Raw genomic sequence first — 22,247 nt, 5'->3', positions numbered from 1 at the left:
GGTTTCCGTATTCTTAGGTAAAGCTACGATCATGCGCGCGAGGCTAAGAACCAAGAGCACTTTATAAACTTCCGGCCAAATATCAAAAATTAACATGTCAACATTAATTGAGTCGTATGAACAGCAGTACTCAAATTTAAGTGCTGATATAACAGTGTGTATTGGAAAAATTGCAAATTCTTTAGGCGGTATGCTTTATATTCAATCATTTGACACTATTTCTATTTCCCGCGACTGTATTGTCTTGTGTTTCATTTCGGACAGTATTTTTCGGATGTCAGAATGGGCTGCAGCAAAAATACAAATATTACGCTAAATATATAAAACAAAAGCATCCTCTTTGACAACCCTTTCTTTAAATTCAACAGGTGAAAAGCAAGGCCACATCAGACATGTTGACAAGTTGTTTGATGAACTGGCAGAGCTGGTAAGTTCTTTGTTTTGTTGTACCCCGCAAAATATTGAATATATTTAAATGTTGGGGTAAATTTTAGCAAACTCATTACAAATATCACATGAAAACAGTGATTTGATTTTCTGTCTCTTTGTATAGTCAAATCCGGTATGAATTAGATTCTTCAATTGTTGGCACACTTGTGTGACTTGTCTGAATTCCATCCCTGGAGTAGGAAAATTTGTCACACTCCCTGGGGTCAGAGGTGTTGCAGGCATCAACAATCCATTAGAAAAAAAATCAGACTAAGGTTGTTTCATGAGTGGCAGTCTTACAGGGCCTGTCAAAATCACTGCTCCTGTGTAGTCTGAAATAATAGACATGTTATACGGGATTCTTCCAATCACTAATATTTGCTATCAAATATCTTTAAAAAAATCTGTCAACATACAATTATTTGAACTATGCTCCTGTGACATTCAATTTGCCTAAGTCGGGATGGTCAAACCATTGATAGCTTCATTATTTTGAAACAGTATGTATATTAAATAAAAATAGGAATTTATCAGTCAGTGGGTCACACTGAATGAATAATCTAAATAAATCAGTACTGTTTTTTGTCACTGTTTCCATTTACAAAAATACTGAATGTCAGCTCAAAAAAATAGTATGTACTTAAATAATTATAAGATTAAGTACTTTTTATAAGTAGTGTTCTGTATGTTTATTATGTTTCAATATGTACACCCATTTTAACTAATACAATTTCAAACCTTAACAATTCTTCAATATTTCATTTAACTTTAGGTTAGTTTTTGATTGTACACATTGTATCATTTTAATATTATTATTATTATTATTATTATTATTATTATTATTTTTATTATTATTATTATTATTATTGTTATGACCACACTCACCTGTTGTTAAAGTTTTGACTGCAGCAGCCTTGGGTTTCATTTTTTCAGCTTGAGCAGATGGAGCTCGAGATCAAGGATCTGCCGGCGAGGGACAAACAGAAATATCGAACACGCCTCGTCTCCTACAAGGCCGAGAATAAGAAACTTCTTGCTGATATGGTGACTTTCATAGCTGATTTATTTTGTTTCGTATTTTCATGACTAAACTTTATATTGAGAGAAAGAAGATTTATGCCCAGTGTTGTGAAAGTCATCAGCCTTCAATCTGAAAATGTTTTTATCTGTTTAAAATGCCATTATTTTTGGAGATTAAAAACTTTATTTGCCATGCCAAATTATTTGTGATTGCTCTTGAACTATTGATCATGTTGACAGAAAAAATAACAACAAAAAATAGTCTGGTGCTGGTAATTATTATTAAGAACTTTTTGTTTTAAAGGCTAATTATTTTTTGTTTCAGAAAAGAGCTAAGCTTGGATTAAATGCCAGAGAAGACCTACTTGGGGAAGAGGTTGACAACTCCGAAGACCAGGTTTGTATAACCTAATGTTTTTACAGCTAACCATGTGTGTATTTTACCAATAAACAAAGTTAGCAGCATGGATACAACATTTGTTTTCTCAAAAATATTGCATGGCATCAGAGGCAAAATCTTTTTGTAGGTTTCTGTACCTGTGTACCATTATTTTTCACCAAATTGATGTTGCCGTAACAGAAAAAAAAACTTCCTTTCATTTTAAAGATTTTTTTTTTTTTTCATTCTTACAGGCTTTTTTTATTTTAAGTTTAAAAACAATAAAATATTGCAGTCTTATTTTCTGGCAGAATGTGCATGTATGTTAAAGTGTTTCCTATTTATAACAAAAATATATGGTTTACGTTATATTTCCTCCTGCAGAGAACCAGACTTCTGGATAACACAGAGAAGCTGGAGAGAGGCACCCGTAGACTGGACGACGGCTACAGGGTCATACTGGAAACTGGTAGGGGAAATACATGATTGTATGAATTTGTTTCAATTCTTGACTTGTATTTAAAATGATACACTTCTTAGAAACATTTTCTATTTATTAATTAAATTGACGCATATTTTATTGAAGCAAATTTGCTAAACTTGCCTACTTAAAATTTAACTTATCAAACGCGTGAAGATTTACATTTCTTCTGCCTCTCTTTGGCCTTTTTTATATCAGGAATATTTTGTCATATTATTGTTGTCACACTTGTCAGGATTAGGTGTGTTAAAGTCATGCAAAACCTTTAACCTTTAGCAAGCGCATAGGTAGCACAGACAGTTCTGGTCAGGGACTGGTGGCAGTATTATGCATCTATAAATGTTATGCACCACCAGAAGGGGGATGGTGATTGGGATTCCTGCACACCTGTAGCATTAAGACACAACTGCAAATGCTGTTGTCTAAATTCCACCCATGGAGCAGGCAAAACTGTCAAAATCTATTGGGTTGAGGGTGATGTAAACATAAAAAATCCTTCAGGATTAATAATCTGTCCATTTGTTCTCGCTGGACAGTTAATTTGGCATTTTGGGTTACATCCACTTAAAGTGACACTCGTATTCAAAATCAATACATACAAACATACATCTTAATTTTGAGTGATAAACCTTTTACTACTTACTAAGTAATGCATTAATGGAAAACATTAAGTACTGATAACAACAGTGTATTTACTAGCTAAAAACGCAAAAATATTAAATGATTGGTGAGTGCTAAAAAATTTACTCTGATCTAATACCGTTTGATAAGGTAAAAATACCGTGTTTTCTGCACCTTTCTTTCAAATTAAACTTGATATCCTTCATAAGTACCATTGTTTTCGACATTTATTCATCCTTTTTGGTATATTAAAACAATTGTATTAATAGTGGTAAATATTATTTGGGTGAAAGAGTGCATCTTTAAGTCCCCTACATGCCCGCGGTGGAAAAACATTGTAAGGTGCATTAAATATAAGTACATAATCATAATGTGTATAATTATATCAATTCCCAGACTGATACTGCCAGTGCCACCTATGGCAGATATTTCGCTTTGTTATATTGTGTAATGTTCTTGCCATCTTTTTTTGTGGTATCAATAATAATAAGGTTTCAATATTTTGCAGAGGAAATGGGAGCCCAGATCTTGAGTGACTTATCGGACCAAAGAGAAACAATACAGAGATCCAGAAACAGGGTAATTACACTTAAATACTGTTAATCAGTGAATTTGTTCTGAAATAATTTGACTGGTTTACAAACAAATGTCATGTTTTTTTCACTTATTCAATGGAAGTTGGTAGGATAGCAGGATCAAGCTAAGCTCATTATTTCTGCTTTTTAGCTTGACTATTTGAAGAATAAGGAGAGCTATACTACTCACCCTGGCGTCGGTGTCACGCTTTGGTTAAGGTTTTGCATGTAAGCACATATAGGTTAATATCTCAGCAACTACTTGATGTATTGCATTGAGACTTTTTACAATTTTATATTTCATACAATTGTACTCAACCGTCCAACCTACTTAATTAACCAAGATAGATAACTATAGTTTGCTTTTAATGCAAAATAATTGCCCTTAATTACTTGACTTAGAAATTCTGGTTAAGGTTTTGCATGCAATATAGGTTAATATCTCACCAACTACTTGATTTATTGAATTTCGACTTAATACAGTGATCCATGATTGTTTCGCCAAAACTTTTCCATCCTTACACTGAAATGGGCGGAATAGACAAGCGCGCTGTCTTTGTTACAGCTCTTGTTTACTATAACTGTGTTACTTTCTACACTTTTTGGTGACTTTATGGGATTTATTTAAAAGACAACTTTGATAGACTACTTTTTGGTTTATAAAATTAAGATTTAAGTAATTTGGCATAATGAAAATATGATTCCTAAAAACTGTTACACTTTTTAAGATATTTCAAGAAATTTGGGCCTATTCTTAACATAACACATTTATTCTATGTTTTCTAGTGATTTATAGAGATTTATCAGTGAAATAAAACTGATATTTCACTTTTTTAAATTTGAAGTCCATTCTCACGTTCTGATTAAACAATTTTCCTCTTCATATTTCTTTCCATTACAGTCATTGAAATTAGACTTTCTGATGAACAAGCCCGATTTCTTATACTATTGCATGGAATCATATTTTTGAACAAGCCCTGCTATATAAAATTCAGAATTTGAGCAAGCCCAGAAGACATTTTACCAGTGCAGGGCTTGCGGGCTTGTGTTAATTTCAACCACTGCCATTAGCAAAATGATTTTTATGATTTTCTCATATATAACAGTGGAAACAGATGTCTTAAATCTTGTAAGAAATATCGCAGATCAAAAGCGTATTCATGAATTTGCCTCATCAATAAAGATTTGAAAGTTAACAATGACAGGGATGTGATTTGTCTGCGGATTTGCGGAATTCCGCGGATCTAATGACCCCAGAGACCCTCCCCCCCCCCCCCCATTTTTTTTTTATTTTTTTATTTTACCTAAAACAAAATATTTGGTTGCTTTCAGTTGTTAAAGTTTACATTCAAGTTTGCTTCAAATTTAAAGTCTGGAGAGCCCTCAAAGAGCTTCTAAAAAGCCATTTTTTCTTTTACAGCAGTGTGCTTTTGACCCCGAGAGTGCCCCATAAACCCATGGCCAAAAATGTTTTAGACCTCCAGCTGCCAGGTCAATCACATCCCTGAATGATGATGTTAACTACATTTTTAACTTTGACAAACAAAGTTCTGAACAATCGGCCCATTTGACAAATCTCTTGATTAAGAGTAACATAATGTTTAATTATCACTTGTATTTATGTTACAGCTACAAGAGACAGACTCTGCACTGGGGAAGAGTTCCAGAGCCTTATCTGGGATGATGAAAAGGTGAATGCTAGGATTTGATTGTTAACTTAAGCCAAAACATTCATCAATGATGAGTACAAAGTTGAGAAATAAAAATGTATATACATGTATATGTGTTCCGTTTTATAATCCTGTTTATGGTATACAGTCGAAACCAGTTATTGCTGAACTTGATTTCCATATTGGATTGAATTGTTTTTTATGCTCCAGTCAATTGTAACCATGGCCCCCCCAGGTCCGGGGGTATACCGGGGATAGCCGGGGAAATGGGCCGTGTTTTTACCTTCCTGGTGGCCCCGCAGTGAAGGTGGTGGTTTTGTCTTCAAGCCAAATATAGTGGGGAATAGGCCTTTCATAGAGTCCCTTGGGTGCGGGGGCATTTGGCGGGGGTTTCATGAGCAGTTTGTCCCCGCAGGGCGGGGACTTTGCCCGGGGTTGGCTGGACCGAAAGTCAAAGTCCCCTCTATTCCCCGGACCTGGAGGGCCCGTGGTTACAATTGACTGGTGCATTACTCTATGTACACATTCCCGCTCGAAGCTTTTTGGCTGGTCCCTTATCAAGCAAACGGGTTTCGACTGTATTAATAATAATATAGGCAGGGGTTCTAACATGTGATAATTGTCAGTCCTAAAAACTAGCTGGGTCTGTTAAAGTATGAGGGATTTATGTCTAAAGCAGGGTAAAGGGGCTTAGACTGATTTTGAAATTGTTTCCAAAGTCATTTATATTCCTATCAAGTTACTTCCTACTGTTTTTGATCTGAGCAAAACAATCATGACAATTGTACAATAGTCAGAAATCAAAAGCGCTCAATCCTGACTTCAGGAATGATCATGCACTAAATAACCCCTATATAGTATAGTACTACTTGTATTCTCATTTCAGGATAATACAGAACCGTGTGATGCTTGGCGTTGTGATTCTTGTGATACTGTTTGTCATCATCATGGCCATATACCTGATAGCGCGGAAGAAGACCTGATATCCCTACACCTTTGCACAACTTTGTGGAATCTTTATTGGTCTAAGGGAGCCTATTCAGGACTTGGGATACTTTGCAGGGTTTTTGAATCTTTTCTGACTTTGAAATTTTTGTTGGACTTGGGTATTTTAGTTGGTTTTAAAAGTCTTTACGAGACTTCGGTAGAACAGGGTTGTACTGAAGTGTCACTATGGCCACTCAGGAAGGCCGCTGTCGTTGTTGTGTTTTACTATTTGTTCAAGTTGGGTAAGAGATAAAATGCCTGCAGGGCGCTACTGTTATCAGTATTTTAAAATTTGCTATCATTATGATTTAGGATTATAGTTCTTTGACTGTATTTATACACATGTCTTAGCTGTGATGTGTTCATTAAGAAAGCTTAAGACTACCATTTCCATGTATAGCCGATCATCAAAATTTGTAATACAGAAACCATAACTTAATTTTCTGCAGCTAATTGTATAAAACCCTGATAAGTTGTCCACAGGTTATCTTTTGGCTCGTTTGCACATTTAAATCATTTGATTGGTTGAAAGTAATTATTGGATAGTTATTGACCAATCAAAGAACATTATAGCAAATTTTAACCAATCAAAAAAGTTATCCAGTTTTATACATTTCCTGCTGAACACTTGTTACTAATTATAGTAATATTGAGTCTGTGACATCCACTTCTCCAGACTGAGGATTGCAATAAGAGGTACGTACTACGTAGGAAGATCAAAATTTGACATTCATCTGTACGCAGACTCTCAAAACATTTCAATATTATTTGTTACGCATGATAAGGCTAGAAAATGAATGAGTATTGGGAACTCAAAGAGGGAGGGGGATTACACCCTGAATACAACAACATCAGTACGATATGGACTCTTTAATGAAATTAACTATGTGCAATATTTGGTATGAATACACTGTTGGTTGAATCCATATGGCCATGAAAAACGCCATATAATTTATCGAATGCTAAGCAGGAGTATATAAAAAATGTATAGAATTTGTTATATGTGATGGAACTGCTTTAATGGTAAATTTATAAAAAAAATGATATGAATATGGTACAGATGTTGATTTTATTTTCTGAAACCAATTCAAACATTTTTAACATGCTTTATTTGTAAAATGTAAATGCAGGAGTACTGCTATGTATTTTAATATAAATCAAGATAAGATATATATTAATTAATGTTATAAGGAATTGACAACAACAAAAAACACAGTAATTTAAAACTTTTGTTTCAATTCAAGATACAAACCTTTTGTGATAGCTGTTTTAAATTAAATTTTGTGTATTTTTCTTTACTCTTACCAGTTATTATTTGACATTATTATTTAATTATGTCTGAGTAGGTTTGGAAGATGCAAGATGAATGTTTAATTTATTTGTTTTATTGAATCACAAACTGTTGTAAAAGTGATTATATTTTTAATTAAAATATAGATACAAAATTTAGAGAATATGCCAATGTCGTCTTGTTTTTTCAGTCTAACAAAGGATTTATTTGTACAATTATTAAGCCAGAGTTATGGGCCTTGCTAAGTGTTTGTGTATTGTCTCTGGCAACATGACTACCCAGGGGATGTGATTTGTCCGCGGATTCGCGGAATTCCGCGGATCTAATGGCCCCAGGGACCCCCCCCCCCCCCCAACAAAAAAAGCTGATTAAAAAAGATACTAATGTGCTTTTGGTTGTTAGAGTTGATATTCCAGTTTGCTTCAAATTTAAAGTCAGAAGAACCCTTAAAAGAGCTTCTAAAAAGCCAGTTTTTCTTCTACGGCAGTGTGCTTTTGACCCCAATAGTGCCCCAAGAACCCATGACCGAAATGGTTTCAGCCCTCCAGTTGCCTGGTCAATCACATCTCTGCTACCAAGCTTCATATAAATATCTTGAACCTGATATCCATATGGATTTTGTCTCAAGCAAAATGTGTGTATATAAAGTTTCATTTGAATATCATAAAAAGTTTTTTGAGTTACGACAAAGTTTTTGTGCAATGAAGTCCATGACAGCTATGCCAAGGAGATGGATGACGAGATTTTTTGTATTTTATCTGACTTCAATTCCATAACTGAGTAAAAACTAATATCTGTATGACGCACATTCACATGGTATCCAATCCCATTGAGTTTGGGCTCAATGCTCAGTGTGACCTTGGGAAATCAAACAGGTTAAAATTAATCCTTTTCCTTACATTCTGAAATTTTCATTTTTTTAACAATATATTATAGGATTATTTTCCAAATACTTTAAACTATCCCCCAATGATTTACCAGGAGCACAACACGACAGTCTGAAAATGCTTTGTTATTCAATTGATATACTTTTTATACACAGACGGGTATAACTAGATTTATATTACCAGAGGATGAGAGATGACAGAGCAAGTTGCAAAATTTGAGTTTGTGATGTTGCAAGTATTCAGTTCCAGAGCAGAGCGATGACCAGGGCACTGTTTCAATTAGATATCTTAGTCGTAAACCTTACGCTGATTAAGGGTGCATGGGTTCAATCGTAAAGTTACAGGCAAAATCTATGTGAACAATTTCCTTATGATAATATCATAAAAATGCAGCAAAGCCAGAAGGAGTTATGCCTAGAAAGTTACAAACTTAAGCCTTACAATCTTTGAAACAGGACGTTGGTCCATTATCTACAACAACTTGACCCCAAACATCACAGTAGCCTACTAGGTGGGCAAGTTGTATATGTATCGGTCTATTAGAGCAGAGAAAACATAAACCCCTATAAAATATGCCTGTGACACTGATGTGTGCAGTTCTAGGGCTCTGGCTTTAATCTTTTCAAAGAAAAAGGGCGTTCTTTACTCTCCCAATACTCCTGCTGTGCCTAGCTATCCCAAGACGCTCATTTTCACACTACCACTGTTTCATTTCTCGCATAATCAACGAGAGTCCAGTTTCAACATGTGCCAAGTTCCGTTATGGGTTCAACAAATGCTGGAGCCAATGTGATCAAGCCTTGTGCATCTTTAATTTTTACTTAAAAATAAAATACATCGACATATCTCTGATGTTCTCCATCTTGTTCACTGTAAGACAGGAATCTTGTTTTACTATGGCTATGACAGTGTAAATATCTAGCAGAGCCTGCTAGCCAATCCCTTACCTAGGCTTGTTTTTAACATCCCTCCTTGAATAAGGATGTCGATCTTGCAACAGTCCGATACTGAAGAGCCATTTCCACCTTCACTTCTTCTGAAGTGGTTTTAATTTCCAATGCGCTTTTACCCAGCAAGAATCTAAAGCTTATTTTCTTTTTTTGCAATTTCAGTCAGTATGAAATGCTGTTGCCATTTAAATTGCATTCAACTTCTTGTACATGTGAACTTGAAACAATTTGGACATACCCTTACACTTGATTTTGAGGCCATATTTTCATTTCTAATTAAACACATCATAGATCATTAACTACCTCTAAAAGGTTTTTGTTAATTGCCAATATGCTCAAGAATTTTTACGACTGATAACCAGCCAAATTTCAAAAAGAAGCGTTTTTTGTTGAAATGGACATTAAATTTTAGACAGTTTGTCAGCTGAATTTGAATTGGGCAATATTTCTGTCAATTCGCAGTAGCAAACCCATATACGTTTAATACATTAGGAAAGAGACAAGGACCGAGTAATATTTTTAATGAACATGAATTATGCAAACAATAAGACAGCTTCTTTCTAGAAGGTTTATTTCCTGTGACTGACACTGAACATAATTTAAGATTTGTAGCCACGGCTGCTGCGACGTCCACGGGCCTTCTCGAACTTGCGTCCCTTGCAGCGCACAAACGGACTGGAATTTATAAATGAAAACATAGCTACAATCAGTTCAACAAATCTGATTTTAACTTAACAAATCGAAATTAAACTTAACGAATACCTTATACAATGATCTTTTTTTAAATTAATGCTTTATAGCAAGTTTGGGAGAGGTTTTTTTAACAGTATATGCTTTATAGTAAGATAGAGAAAGATTACCATCTCGTACAATGACCATTCAATGTGTTGAATGATGAATGTGAAAGGTTTTAAGTGTATCTTTTGAAAGATCCAGATAGAACCTAAGTATTAAGACATTCTCAAATTCATTGCTTTGACTTCCATAGCACTAAGCATCTGATTAAAGTAAATTCTTTAACAATGCATCTAATTTTAGCATGTTATATGATGTAAACAAGTTTGTAAAAGTTAATAACTACATACGCAGTATTGCTGTGTGGAACACCGGGGCCCCTTCCAAAATGTCTGTTGGCTTCACGGGCATTTCTACGACCTAGAAGGAAGAAGAATATAGCATGAGCATGACCAAATGATATCAAGGTCACAAGCAATTGGTGTTAATTTTTCACTGTCTTGGTAATCAACTAACATCTTCGCTACAATTCTATGTTGTTTTATCCCCATTTAAACCAGGGCTTTTCACCTTTATAACAGGGGCCAAAATAAAAGATGCAGGTTTGTCCAGCAGTGACAAAAATTTTCAATTTATTAGGAAAATTCCCCTCAATTTCAAGTTTGGTATATTTGTTTAAACTCATTTGATCCGAAATAAAAGAAAGTTAAAACATCAGTATAGCCGTTTTTTAGAAGATATTAAAAATACACTACACAGAAAAGCCATTTGAGATTCAACTCTTCAGTTGTTTCCTTTGTTACATAAGCTTTTATTACGGCCATTTCCTAGGTACCCCATGGGTCAGAATATATCTCACCCATTTATGATTAGAAAAATGTTTGAAATTTTGTAGAATTTCACCACCGAAGTCATTTTTCAGGCAATCAATTTCCATAAATTTACGTGAAAATACTTGTTTCTAATATTCCTATATATGATGGAGCCAGTAATAACAGCTTCACGATCTTGTAGTTAAATCGAAATCATTACCCTGGAGGAGAACAGTGTTCTGTCCCTTAGGAGCTTTCAATGCCAGCTGGTCAAAAGTAACGATCTCACCACCGGCCTTCAGGATGCGTCCACGGGCCCTCTCGGTCACCTTTAGAGCACACACCTATAGTAAAGATAGAGAGTCGCATGTAACAGACAAACAATTAAGTACACATGTAAAATTCTATGAACATATTTTCTGCAAACGTGATAACTAACTTACTAGAAAACAGATATTTGCAAAAAAACATGTTTTAAACTTGTCTTCAATTGACAATTGAACAGGGCTCTTGCACACATGTCATTCCTTTATTTCCCTCCCACACCCACAGCTTTCCAAATTTTCTGGCGAGAACCCGGTCAAAACTATTAACCAATAAAATCAACATACAACTGTGCAGTTATTCGTAAAATAAAGCTGTGTTAATAAACTTTATATTGATATTTAAGATTTACCAGAACAAAAGTGAAAGTACTTAACAACTTGCTATCAACCACTTGCACATCAAAATCATTTAACTAACCGAAAGCTGTATTTCCTTCATTAAATTGATCTCTTGAATAAGGGTAACAGTTATCTGATATTAAAAGAATCAAGCAGCAGCTCACCTTCAGCTTAGGAACTTTGAGAAGACGGAGGTCATCTGTGACGGTGCCAACAACAACGGCTGTCTTGTTCTCACGGCTAGTCTTCTTCATCATTCTAGACTACAAACACAATAAAATATCAATTTTAATTCATTGCAAATAAAAAATGTTATAGGAACAGCAATTTTGTCTAACTATGAAGATACATAATTTGTCATTGCAACTGTTTGTGCATTACCTAAAAGTTGAACCCTGGAGCTCATTGGTCAATAAAGGATGAATTTACCTCTTGACAAATTACGGCTCAAAACTAAAAAAATGTGACAATTCATTGTTTATTTGTTTTTCTCTTTCGAATTTAATCACAAAAATGAAAACAAGTTAGGAAGTGAGATATGTCAATACCAGTCTTGCAATGGAGAGTGGAGGCCTTTTGGTCTTGCTCATGAACAGACGCCTCAAAATAATCTTGTTGAACTTGGCATTGGTACGTCTAGCCAAGAAACGGTAAAGCTGAAATCAACATTGAAGATTACAGTATAAGAGCCATCTGTCAGGGGTTCAATTTATAAAAAGATATATAGTCTAGCTAAATTAATATTGTAGTAAACATAAAATGAACAGAAGCCCACTTACATTTACAACCAGAAACTAATAGTACATCACAAATTGACAACAGTTCAAGGATATACAGTAGTCCAAATAATTGTACGTTGACGGATTTTTTTAGATTTTTGATAGGCAAATCCTTCACGTACAAATTGTTTAGTGTCAAAAGTGGGTAGTTGTTCCGATCAGGATTCCGGGTTAAAGCATATAGCGTCTATAAAATATCATAAAAACAAGAAATATTACCAGATAATGTTATTTTATATTAGTTCCGTACACAAAAAATAAATATCCAACTTATAATTATGAGTTTGACGGCTTTTTTTCATTTCATTCTGTCAAAATATAACGATATATACATGACGGGCACCTGCAAGGCTTCAGGGCACAGTTTTAAATCGCTCGGAACATATTTCGGCCATGGCCGAGTTGCTACGATTGTGTAACGAGGTCTATCTCGAAGCTTTGTCGGAGGAGGCCGAGTTATTACGATTGTATCGAGTTGTTCCCCTTCGCATAATTGTTTTCTGTGTCAGTCAACTTTCGTTTTATTGGAAAGGTAAACAACTTGTTTTAATGCATTAAATGCTTGTTTAGTGCAAAATAACATTTCACTGACATGGATAAATATGAATATAACTCTTTATGATCAATTTCAACCATAAAATACTTCATTTAAAACAATTTCAATATTTTTAAAACACCCCCGTTTTTTGCACATTCCCGTTTAGACGTTAGGGATTGGAAGAATCCCGTATAACACGTCTAATATTTTAGACTAGGATATACAGACAGTGACAACATGGGGACAGGACAGATGTTCGTCCCTGAATTAACAGGAGAGAAAATATGGTGAACATGATCTTGACAAAACCACCGATTGGAAATTGAGTATATATACAGCCGGAGTCTCATGTAGGGTGCCATTAATCACACTGTTCAGAAAAATGTGCAATCAGACTGGGGCTCATGCCAAGGACCTTTCACTAACATGGCAAGGGCTCTACAGACTGAACCACAAGGCCGCTTACACACTTTCTCAATAGCTGAACAAATAAATATACTGTAACGTGAAGATATAAATGTTCAATTCTCAGGACATTTAATAGGTTTCAGAGTGGTTTAATTCAAACTTATTTTACATGCGATATTGCCGATACAAAAAAAAGTAAGAATATATTGTACAAGTATCGACCAAATAAAGACGCTATCTGAAACTTTAAGGAATGACAAACCTTAACAAGAAGCCTCAAGTAGATGTCATCGCTCTTAGGGGCAGTCCTGCGAACCTTCCGATCAAATCGGTGGCAAATATCTATTCCCTGAAATTATACGCTTAAATTGAAGTTAAATCATTCATTTCTCAACAGATATGTTCAAAACGCAAATTCAATCAAAGGATAGCACGATTAAAACAAGTATAGTATTGTAAACATTTGGCATGAACTACCATTTTGGATGTTTGCCGGAAAAGGAAGCACAATTAATCACTTGGTTCCTAAATTCCATGCGCTATTCCCAAAGAAGGGTAAAGAAGCCGATAACCAGTATTAGAGTACTTGTTCGTTATTTCTCAATTCCAGCAGGTGTTAAACCGGGATGAATAGGCAATGTAATTTAAAGGACATTTTTCAACGATGTTTTTTTTGTTTGTTTATTAACATCGATTAATAAAATGACTCAATTTAAACACTTAAAAAATAAAACGTAAGTCCAAATTCATAAAACTTTAAACCTGCGTCACAATTTATTAAATTATATTTGTTCATTCGCTATGAAAAACATTGGGTATGGCTCAGTTGCTATCTTCCCTACTATGGAACGCCATACGTATGTAAATGTCTGGTGCCCTTTAAATGCCCTTTATCATAAGTTATGTCAAAATGATTTACTTTCTGTTATGTCCAAACATGGTGCTGTCATGCTAAATAGCAACATTAACTCATGTTGTCTTTGCAACAAATAGTATGGTCTTGAATAATGGGAATGGGTGTGCATTCATTTTAAGACACCTACGGACTAACCATGGATTTCGGGTGTCCGGACATTACGGATCAGACATAACGGACCATATTTGGGGACATTACGAACCATATTTGGGGACAGTTCGGATGATTTATAATTTTACTTACAGTTTGTTTTCAAGTCAAGCTAAATCAATAGTTGTTTATTGTCGGATATCACGTAACATTTAAAACATAACTGCTATGTATAGCGTTTACCGACATATTTTGACCATCTTTTAACTTTATAACGTACCATATTTTAGGGACACTACGGACCATGCTTGAAAATAAGATGAATCATAAGTAGATATATATGAATGCCAACTTTATTTGGAAACGACTTAAAATTATGAATACGACTTAATGAAACAGTGAAATTTATCTTACATGCTTGCAAACTTTAATGACTGCCAATTCAAGGTTGTCAGTATAAAGTATATTTCTTTGATGATGTTGGGCCCAGCGAGACTATCAGTCCCTTCAATTAGAATTACAGGGCCGTTTTCATTCGAAAACAACCCCAGATGTACAATATGGACGGTTAACAATGTCATAATTCTTTGCATTTAACTACGCTGCTAGTTGATCGCGTAGTAATAACAAATAAGCAGTCAAACCTAAGGAATTTACTCCTAAGAATATTGATTATTTATGCATTAATACACTTTAGACCGGATGCGCCACCAATGTGGTATTGTTAGCATATTAACGCTATAGTCATATTGTTTTCTTGTCTAGTAAAGTAGTTGACTATATGATGTGTACACCAGTTTAACTTGAATTCCGCGAATCGGATGTGTCGCCTATCGGGAGCACCCATCATATCCGAAGCAAATTAAGTGGTGAATCTTCGAGTGCCATAGCCAAGATAAATTGTTTTCATAAAATAGTCTACATATAGTAAAATCTCACTTTAAATCAATGACTGTTTACATATCTTTTTCGCATATTTCGACAAAAAATGAAACTATTAAAACTAAAACTTTTCAAATATATGTGTGTGCCTTTGGTCAAACAATATACAGAACACATGATCCTGATTGCATGGCGATGCCTGCCAAAATCAACAGAGTAAATTTGGTCAAGTTTTGACATTTCCATGGACCGTAACTCTGAAATAAATAACCTCTGCTCTAATTTAGTACTAAAAATAAATGAGATAGTATCCCTATTACCACTGTCGACTTATTTACTCAGGATTGGATTACATGTATCTTCCCTGGCCGCTCGTGTAAGATAGGTTCATCCCAACCCGAGCATAGGGTGATTTGCGGAAACGAGGTTTACCGAGTTTTCGCAAAACACCCTGCTTGAGGGTTGGGGTAACCTATATTACACGAGCGCCTATGGTAGATGCAAAGTTTAAGTGTATTTTTTCGCTGAAACTCTTTTGTGCGTATAGAAAATAATTTGCGTATAGATGTGTGATATTTGTGGCTGTCATGGATATGCGCGCAGTGATTCCGATTATGTAAATAGTCAAATCGTTCTATAAATACTTCTGAGGAGAGAGCAGCATTAGTTATTGTATGCAGTGTGAAAACTGTTTACGGTGCTGTTTGAAGCGAGAAATAATTAATTTGGATATTAAATATTGCCACAAGATAAGGTTTCCATGATGCTGACAGAAGACGGTCTTCAACAAGGGAGGTTATTTTTAAAGACAATAAAAAAAGTTCCATACTGGTACTCGTGTTTCCTTTGACCGGGGGCAAGATAAAAATTTCTCCCACCTCATATAAGTAGATCCAAAACAATAACCATGCTAGAAATTATTATCTTGCCCAGGGGCAAATATAAAACAATTACCCGTATGGAACTACCTTTTTATTGTCATAACACAATTACCTCCCTTGTTGAAGAATGTCGTCTGTAACTTATTATGGAAACCTTGTCTTGTGGCAATATTTAGAATGCTAATTAAATATTTCTCGCTTCAAATGGCACAATAAAAAGGTGTTCACGCACCATTCAAGAAATAATCCTGCACTCTCATCAGAACTATTTAAAGACCAATTTGACTATAATAATAATAATCTGAATCAAAATCACTGCGAGCATCATCATGACAACCACGAATTATCTTATATCCATACGCATTTATTTTCGCTACGCACAAAAGCGTTCCAGCAAAAATACATTTTTACTTTATTTTGTTTATCTGTGGTGGGAGAAAAAGCATCTACCATAGCCGCTCGTGTTAGATAGGTTCATCCCAACCCTCGCGCAGGGTCTTTTGCGGAAACTCGGTAAACCTCGTTTCCGCAAAACAATCCACGCTCGGTTCAGGATGAACCTATATTACACTCTCGGCCATGGAAAATACTTATAATCTGCGGTGGGAGAAAAAAATTACAGCATGGCCAAATTTTTGGATCTACTTATCTGAGGTAGGAGAAAAGCAGTGCTTGAGTATGAGAGGAATTTCAGAGTGATCTTGGTCAAATTTTGAAAATATAAGGGCCATAACTCTATTGTAGGAAGAACACATGCTCTGGCTTTTGATTAAACTTGTTTGAAATAGTATGTCCTTTACTTTTGAAACCCATTGTAGAAACGAGTGGATAACAAATGTTTAAGTAAGAGAGCGGTCAAAGTGAATTTTGTCGAAGTTTGATCATGACAATAAACATGATTGTTGCCAAGTTGGAAAACATATTTAGAGACTGGATAAAGTATGTTTGGTATATTTAAAACAAATAAAGGGTCATACATCCAGAGAAAGTAATGTGGTATGACTTTTGATCGACCGCAGTCCGGATATTATGCCAACAAACAAAGTGACACATCATATTTATATTATGTTCGTCAGATTTACATTATCTTTTTCCTCATAAAATGTTCTGATTAAATTGGTATAAGTGAAAGATCGCCATGTATTGACACACGAAAAAGTCAAAAATGCTTGATTTTGAAGCACAATATGGGGGAGTGGATGTTGTGTCCTCATCAAAATATTCAAAAAGCATGAACTAATGTATTAAATAACATTCCGCTTCGAAAGCCGAGATCGTATTAAACTGACAGAAGATTGAAAGGCACGTTTGTTTGACAAAATAATATTATATTTGGCAAAAAAGTAATTACAACTCATGAACATTTCACCATGTTTGTTGAAATGGATTGACCCTTTACGAGCTAGCACTGCTGTTCCCTCGGCCTTCATAGGCGATGTTCCAGTATCATGTCGTTGAGAAATAACTTAATCACTTTATATGTGTTTATATTTTACTTTATTCTTGGCATTATAAGCAAATATTAACAATGCAATAGTTCGATGATATTGTTTTTCAGCTAAAAATGAAGATGATGTTCAAAATGCAGCTAAATTTAGAAGAACTGACACTGAATATTATTCACGGAGGTATGAGGTGAATCTCAAATATAATTATGTAAAAGCAAAAGCGAAAAACATACGCAACAGTTACTGTTAGTAGCTAAAAAAATAATATTTAAAAGCAATCCTGAAAATGTTACTATATATTGGTTTAAACTATTGATGGCGGACGATTATAAAAACCCTGCCGCAATATATCATATATCAGCAACAGATTGCAAATATCTTTTAAAATGTAAACTTCTTAAGAAGTACTTCATTCCATATAAAAGATATATTTTTAACAATGGTAGTATACAGAACATTACACTAGACTAGTTCTTGTTGTCTTAAGTACATGACAATTAAACAGGACACTGCAAACTAAGGGAGCTAACCACTTTAAGATGCTTGACCTAATTCGATTAAGAAAGAAACTTGCTTAAAAAAATCGAGTTCGGTAGCTAAGGAAATCACGTGACTAAACAGATGACACATGATCGAAAGATGGGCACTGTTGTTGGAGCCAATCGAAACGTAAACATGTCAAAAGACGAAATTATTTTAGAAGGGCAATTTGAGGTGTTTCCTAGGGATAAGATAGTGTATAAAGTTGAGTGCACGAGAAGTGGAATAACATATTACCCATTAGATGGTGTTAAATCAAATAAAACTCTTAAATACATACATTTTGGTGATGTTGTTGGTTGTAGATGCAGGAAATCATTGGACCAAAAACATTCTAATAAAGCTTATTTGACAGTGTTTTCATATCCTGTGCGAAAGAAATTTTTTGGTGAAAAATTTGTGCGTTTCAAAAATCACATTACATTTGCACGAAGTTCCGACGAGTCGTTTGACGGTAACAGAAAGGCTGTCGAGAAATGGAGGCGTGTCATTCTACATCTCTGTCAAGAGCTACAACTGGATAAAAAGGGTTAGATTTTAAAATGCATAGAACCACATATGCTTTAGAAGCTAAATAAAGCTGCTTTCTCACAGATTGCCCGTTTTGACATCTTTGTTTTATTATACACCTTTGGATGAGCCAATATTTGGGTAAATCATAAATGTCTGGAAATCAATGCTATACAAAGGCTGATTCGATGGTAGTTCTTCAATTGAGATCTGTTCTATTGTGAGTTTTCTTATATGACTGATTGGAAGGCGTTGATGCCAAATCAGCTGATTTTGAGATAGAAATCTTAAAAAATGTCAGAACTGCAATCAGTGCAGCTTCAAGCAAACAACACTGCTGTCACACTGAAGAATGAACATGTCTTCTGTTGCTTGTCCTGACAGACTTGAGATTGGTGCACATGTGCAGTGATAATTCTAGGATTTCTTGCATTAAAGTAATCTGAAATGCATTGAAAATACTTAATTGTGAGATACTCTTCTTGCACTCACTCGTAGTTTGTGACTTTTAGCTTTTGTTGTTTAATAGTTTATCAAATTATAGCGTCATTGTCACCTTTGTATTACGGTGTCGCTGTCAACTATGATCTACACGTACCATAGCGAGTTCTTTCACCGATATCGTTTACACAATTATTTTCAAGAGTTCATGACCACGATTAGATTTGTTTACACAGGTTTCAATCTGCATTTAATAAGCATCTACAATATCGGAATCTTTCTGAAAAACCTCAGAAAGTAATATCTTTACAATTATCTTTTACCAAGGTATTTGTATTTGGTATCGAAATCTTAAGATTGACACAATCTTTTTTATTCTTCAAGATATTATTTCTAAAGAAAAACACCATGAAATCTTTAATTTGCATGATATGTTAACTGTTATCATTGCCACAAGTGATGAAAAGTAATATCAATTTATTTCAATAAAAGTGTTTCATTCTAGCCAAATAAATATATATATATATATATTAGATTGAGCCAGGTTTTAAAAAAGACAGGGTGCTGAGGGACAAAAAGGCACATATTATTGGTAAATCCAACATACTGGCATATATTAAATAAGCTTAATTGCTCTTAGCAATGCACCTGTGTAAAAGCAGTCATCAAAATCAAACTTCTGTGTTAACATTTTTTTTAGTAAGCTGTGCTATATAGAAAACAGAGCACTCAAGCAAGCCTGAAAAAGCATTGTACCAGTGCAGGGCTTGCAGGTTTGTGCTAATTTCAACCACTGTAATAGGCCTAAAGGGCAGAGGTTATGTGTACATTTTTGTACAGACTCGCATAGGTTGAAAAAACTTAATTGCTTGTAGATGGGCAATTAACATGGTATGGCTATGTTATATTTGGTAATGGCTATGTAATATAATGAAGAATAATGGCCTAGGGCTTGAACATCGGATTTTCTTAGAGATTGTAACAAGCCACATACATGCCGTATCCCACGGTGGGGGGAAAACTCCCCAGGAATTCAGGACTTTTTTTTTAAAAAATAGCTCAAGGTTTACAGTGGTAAGCATCAATTACATTCTGGAATTCAGACCACAATCCCCTGGGAAGCCTCTCAGAAATATGGCATGTAAGCATATAAGTCATGATAAAGTATATACTGGTAAGTCATGATAAAGTAGCAGTTGCATGTGACTACATCACAATTGTGTGTACAGTACAACAGGTGTCCTCCTAAGTTCGGGGTCAAGTTTTGGAGGCAAAGGTTAAATGAGACATAAGTTATCACCTCTGTAATTTTGATACAAATGTTTACAATTTGGCGTAAACTTTCATATATTACCGAAATATGGAACTAAGTTAAGTACCTACTGAAAAGGCAGGTTAATACCCACACAAAGCAGTTTTTGATGTAATTGAATGCATTACATCCAAATTTGTAATATACATAATTATGTAGCTTGCATAAAATTGAGTTTGAAATATTATTTCAGATATATAATGATTCATCATCTAATGACTGTTCTCTATATTCAGGGCTTTTTCTATAGTACCCATGGGTCTGACTATCAGACCCATTCCCAAAGCAAAATATAAGATATTTTTCACAATCCCAATAAAAAATAAAAAAATAAAAATATATATTTTTTTAGAAAGTCTTTTTACCTGTACTGGTTCATTTTTAACATCCTAATAAATTATGTGATGTATTTTTTTTTTTGATAATTGAACTCGGAAATCATTGATTTTCATCACATTCAGAGATCAGTATGAAATATTATCTGTCATGATTTATTGCCATAGATATTTACACCCCAAGGATTGATATTTTTGGGGTCTTTAAAAGGGGAAATAAACTAATATTTAATCATTTCCTAATTCGCAGGAGACTAGACAGCTTTTTCTTTTAACTGTAAAATTTCCCAATTTCGGCATTTTCACGACGCAAAATTTCCCAAAATGTCTAGGGTCTTTTTCCAAAAATGGGCAGAAAAAGCCCTGATATTTAAAAAATCAAAGTTTCAAATAAAACTACTGTTATTTTATTTGGGGTTAGAAAGAATCCTATTGATTATCAAGAATGGAATACCTTAATAAATTACAAAATTTATCAATTCTAAGAGTCCCAAAGCAAAATTGTGAGTAAGAACCCAGTTTATGAATTCTATTGGTCATTCCATGGTTACACCATGTTTATTTATTTTCAGTTGATTTGATATTTATAAGTTAGATTTGATATTAAATAATAAGTAATTTATTTCATTAACAAGCACCAGACCGATGCACTATTTGCAGATGTTATGAAGTGAGCTGCATGACATGATACTAAGATTTTCTGAAGGATTTACAAATGTAAACTTATGTTAATTCATTCCTTTGTTTATTCTGAGTCAACAAATCTTCAAAAAATATTCTGTGCTTCATTTTGACTCCACATACATGTTTTGGTATTTTGAAGTTCTATGGTCTGCTATTCAGAACATGTACAATGTATTTATGAACATGTACAATGCATTGAATGTTTATTCAGAACAAAAACATATATACAGTGCACTACTGACTAATGTTTTAGTGAGTGCTACATACCCGGTATATTATTTTATAATTGTCCTTTGACAATTTGGCTGATTATTTTTAGTGTGTGTGCTTTATATGGCATAATTTGGCTCCATTCTCAATGCCAAAAAAAGAGAATAATAAAAAATATAATTTCTTGTTTGAAAAAAACAAAATTAGACGAAAAAGAGAGAAAAAAAAAGAAAAATGTTTTTGGTCAGAAATTTTACCCCAATAATTGTTTTTGAAAGGAAAAATCCATATTTTCAAAGTCAAAGTCTTTTTCTCGTCTGTCCTTTCAAAGGGACTAGACACCAGATTGTTCAATTGCTAGGAAAAACAAGAAAATTGATAAATAAATTGATATCGTTGTGCATATCACATCGAATCTAACTGATATATCACATCGCCTACACATGCATCTTCACAGTTTTTGCGTATTTTTCCATTTTGAAATTTACTTGGTATGTCTACCATGTAAATTCCAGTTAATTTCAGGGATGATAAAATTCCGGATTAATCCGGAATTCCGGATTTAAGGCCTCACGGATCGATTTTGAGATTAATGTAAATCCGTTGAGTTTTTTTTCTAGGGGGGAGGGGTACAGGGAGCGATTCGAGCTCAGTTCGAACAATATGGGTACGAAAGGTGAGTTTTCCGGAAGTGTAAAGCCGGAAATTAACGAACCTATTACGTCTTGGCAATCGAGCTATATGATTAGTTAAGATAGCATCCGGTGATTA

At 34.5% G+C, this 22,247-nt stretch overlaps 3 protein-coding genes across 6 annotated transcripts in view; 2 read left to right on the top strand and 1 right to left on the bottom strand.

Annotated features, from left to right (window-relative positions):
• Positions 1 to 32: 32 nt before the first annotated feature.
• Positions 33 to 7,700, top strand: LOC128245047 (vesicle transport through interaction with t-SNAREs homolog 1A-like). Its single transcript, XM_052963260.1, has 8 exons — positions 33 to 188; positions 369 to 427; positions 1,363 to 1,473; positions 1,775 to 1,846; positions 2,213 to 2,297; positions 3,439 to 3,509; positions 5,135 to 5,196; positions 6,062 to 7,700. The coding sequence occupies exons 1-8, from the start codon at positions 95 to 97 to the stop codon at positions 6,156 to 6,158; spliced, it is 651 nt and encodes a 216-aa protein (XP_052819220.1). The 5' UTR covers positions 33 to 94; the 3' UTR covers positions 6,159 to 7,700.
• Positions 7,701 to 9,844: 2,144 nt separating this feature from the next.
• On the bottom strand, positions 9,845 to 13,765 carry LOC128217635 (60S ribosomal protein L18-like). The gene is made up of 7 exons (XM_052924905.1): positions 13,705 to 13,765; positions 13,490 to 13,576; positions 12,051 to 12,158; positions 11,667 to 11,765; positions 11,058 to 11,181; positions 10,376 to 10,445; positions 9,845 to 9,965 (listed from the first exon to the last, which is right to left on the bottom strand). Exons 1-7 carry the CDS (start codon positions 13,705 to 13,707, stop codon positions 9,890 to 9,892), a joined length of 567 nt encoding a protein of 188 aa, XP_052780865.1. The 5' UTR covers positions 13,708 to 13,765; the 3' UTR covers positions 9,845 to 9,889.
• Positions 13,766 to 18,083: 4,318 nt separating this feature from the next.
• LOC128207994 (sphingosine kinase 1-like) overlaps positions 18,084 to 22,247 on the top strand; it is a 53,165-nt gene continuing 49,001 nt past the window's right edge. For all 4 annotated transcript variants that reach the window (XR_008256814.1, XR_008256813.1, XR_008256815.1 and 1 more), the window contains exon 1: positions 18,084 to 18,513. Coding sequence is in view for 1 of the 4 variants with exons in the window: in XM_052911241.1 (XP_052767201.1) it covers positions 18,084 to 18,513 (430 nt within the window). In the remaining 3 variants the exon portion in view is untranslated. The remainder of the gene's footprint in view (positions 18,514 to 22,247) is intronic.

This window comes from Mya arenaria, chromosome 2 (assembly GCF_026914265.1).
Source record: "Mya arenaria isolate MELC-2E11 chromosome 2, ASM2691426v1".
Taxonomy (NCBI): Eukaryota; Metazoa; Mollusca; class Bivalvia; order Myida; family Myidae; genus Mya; species Mya arenaria.
This window is presented reverse-complemented; position numbering and strand designations above follow the sequence as displayed.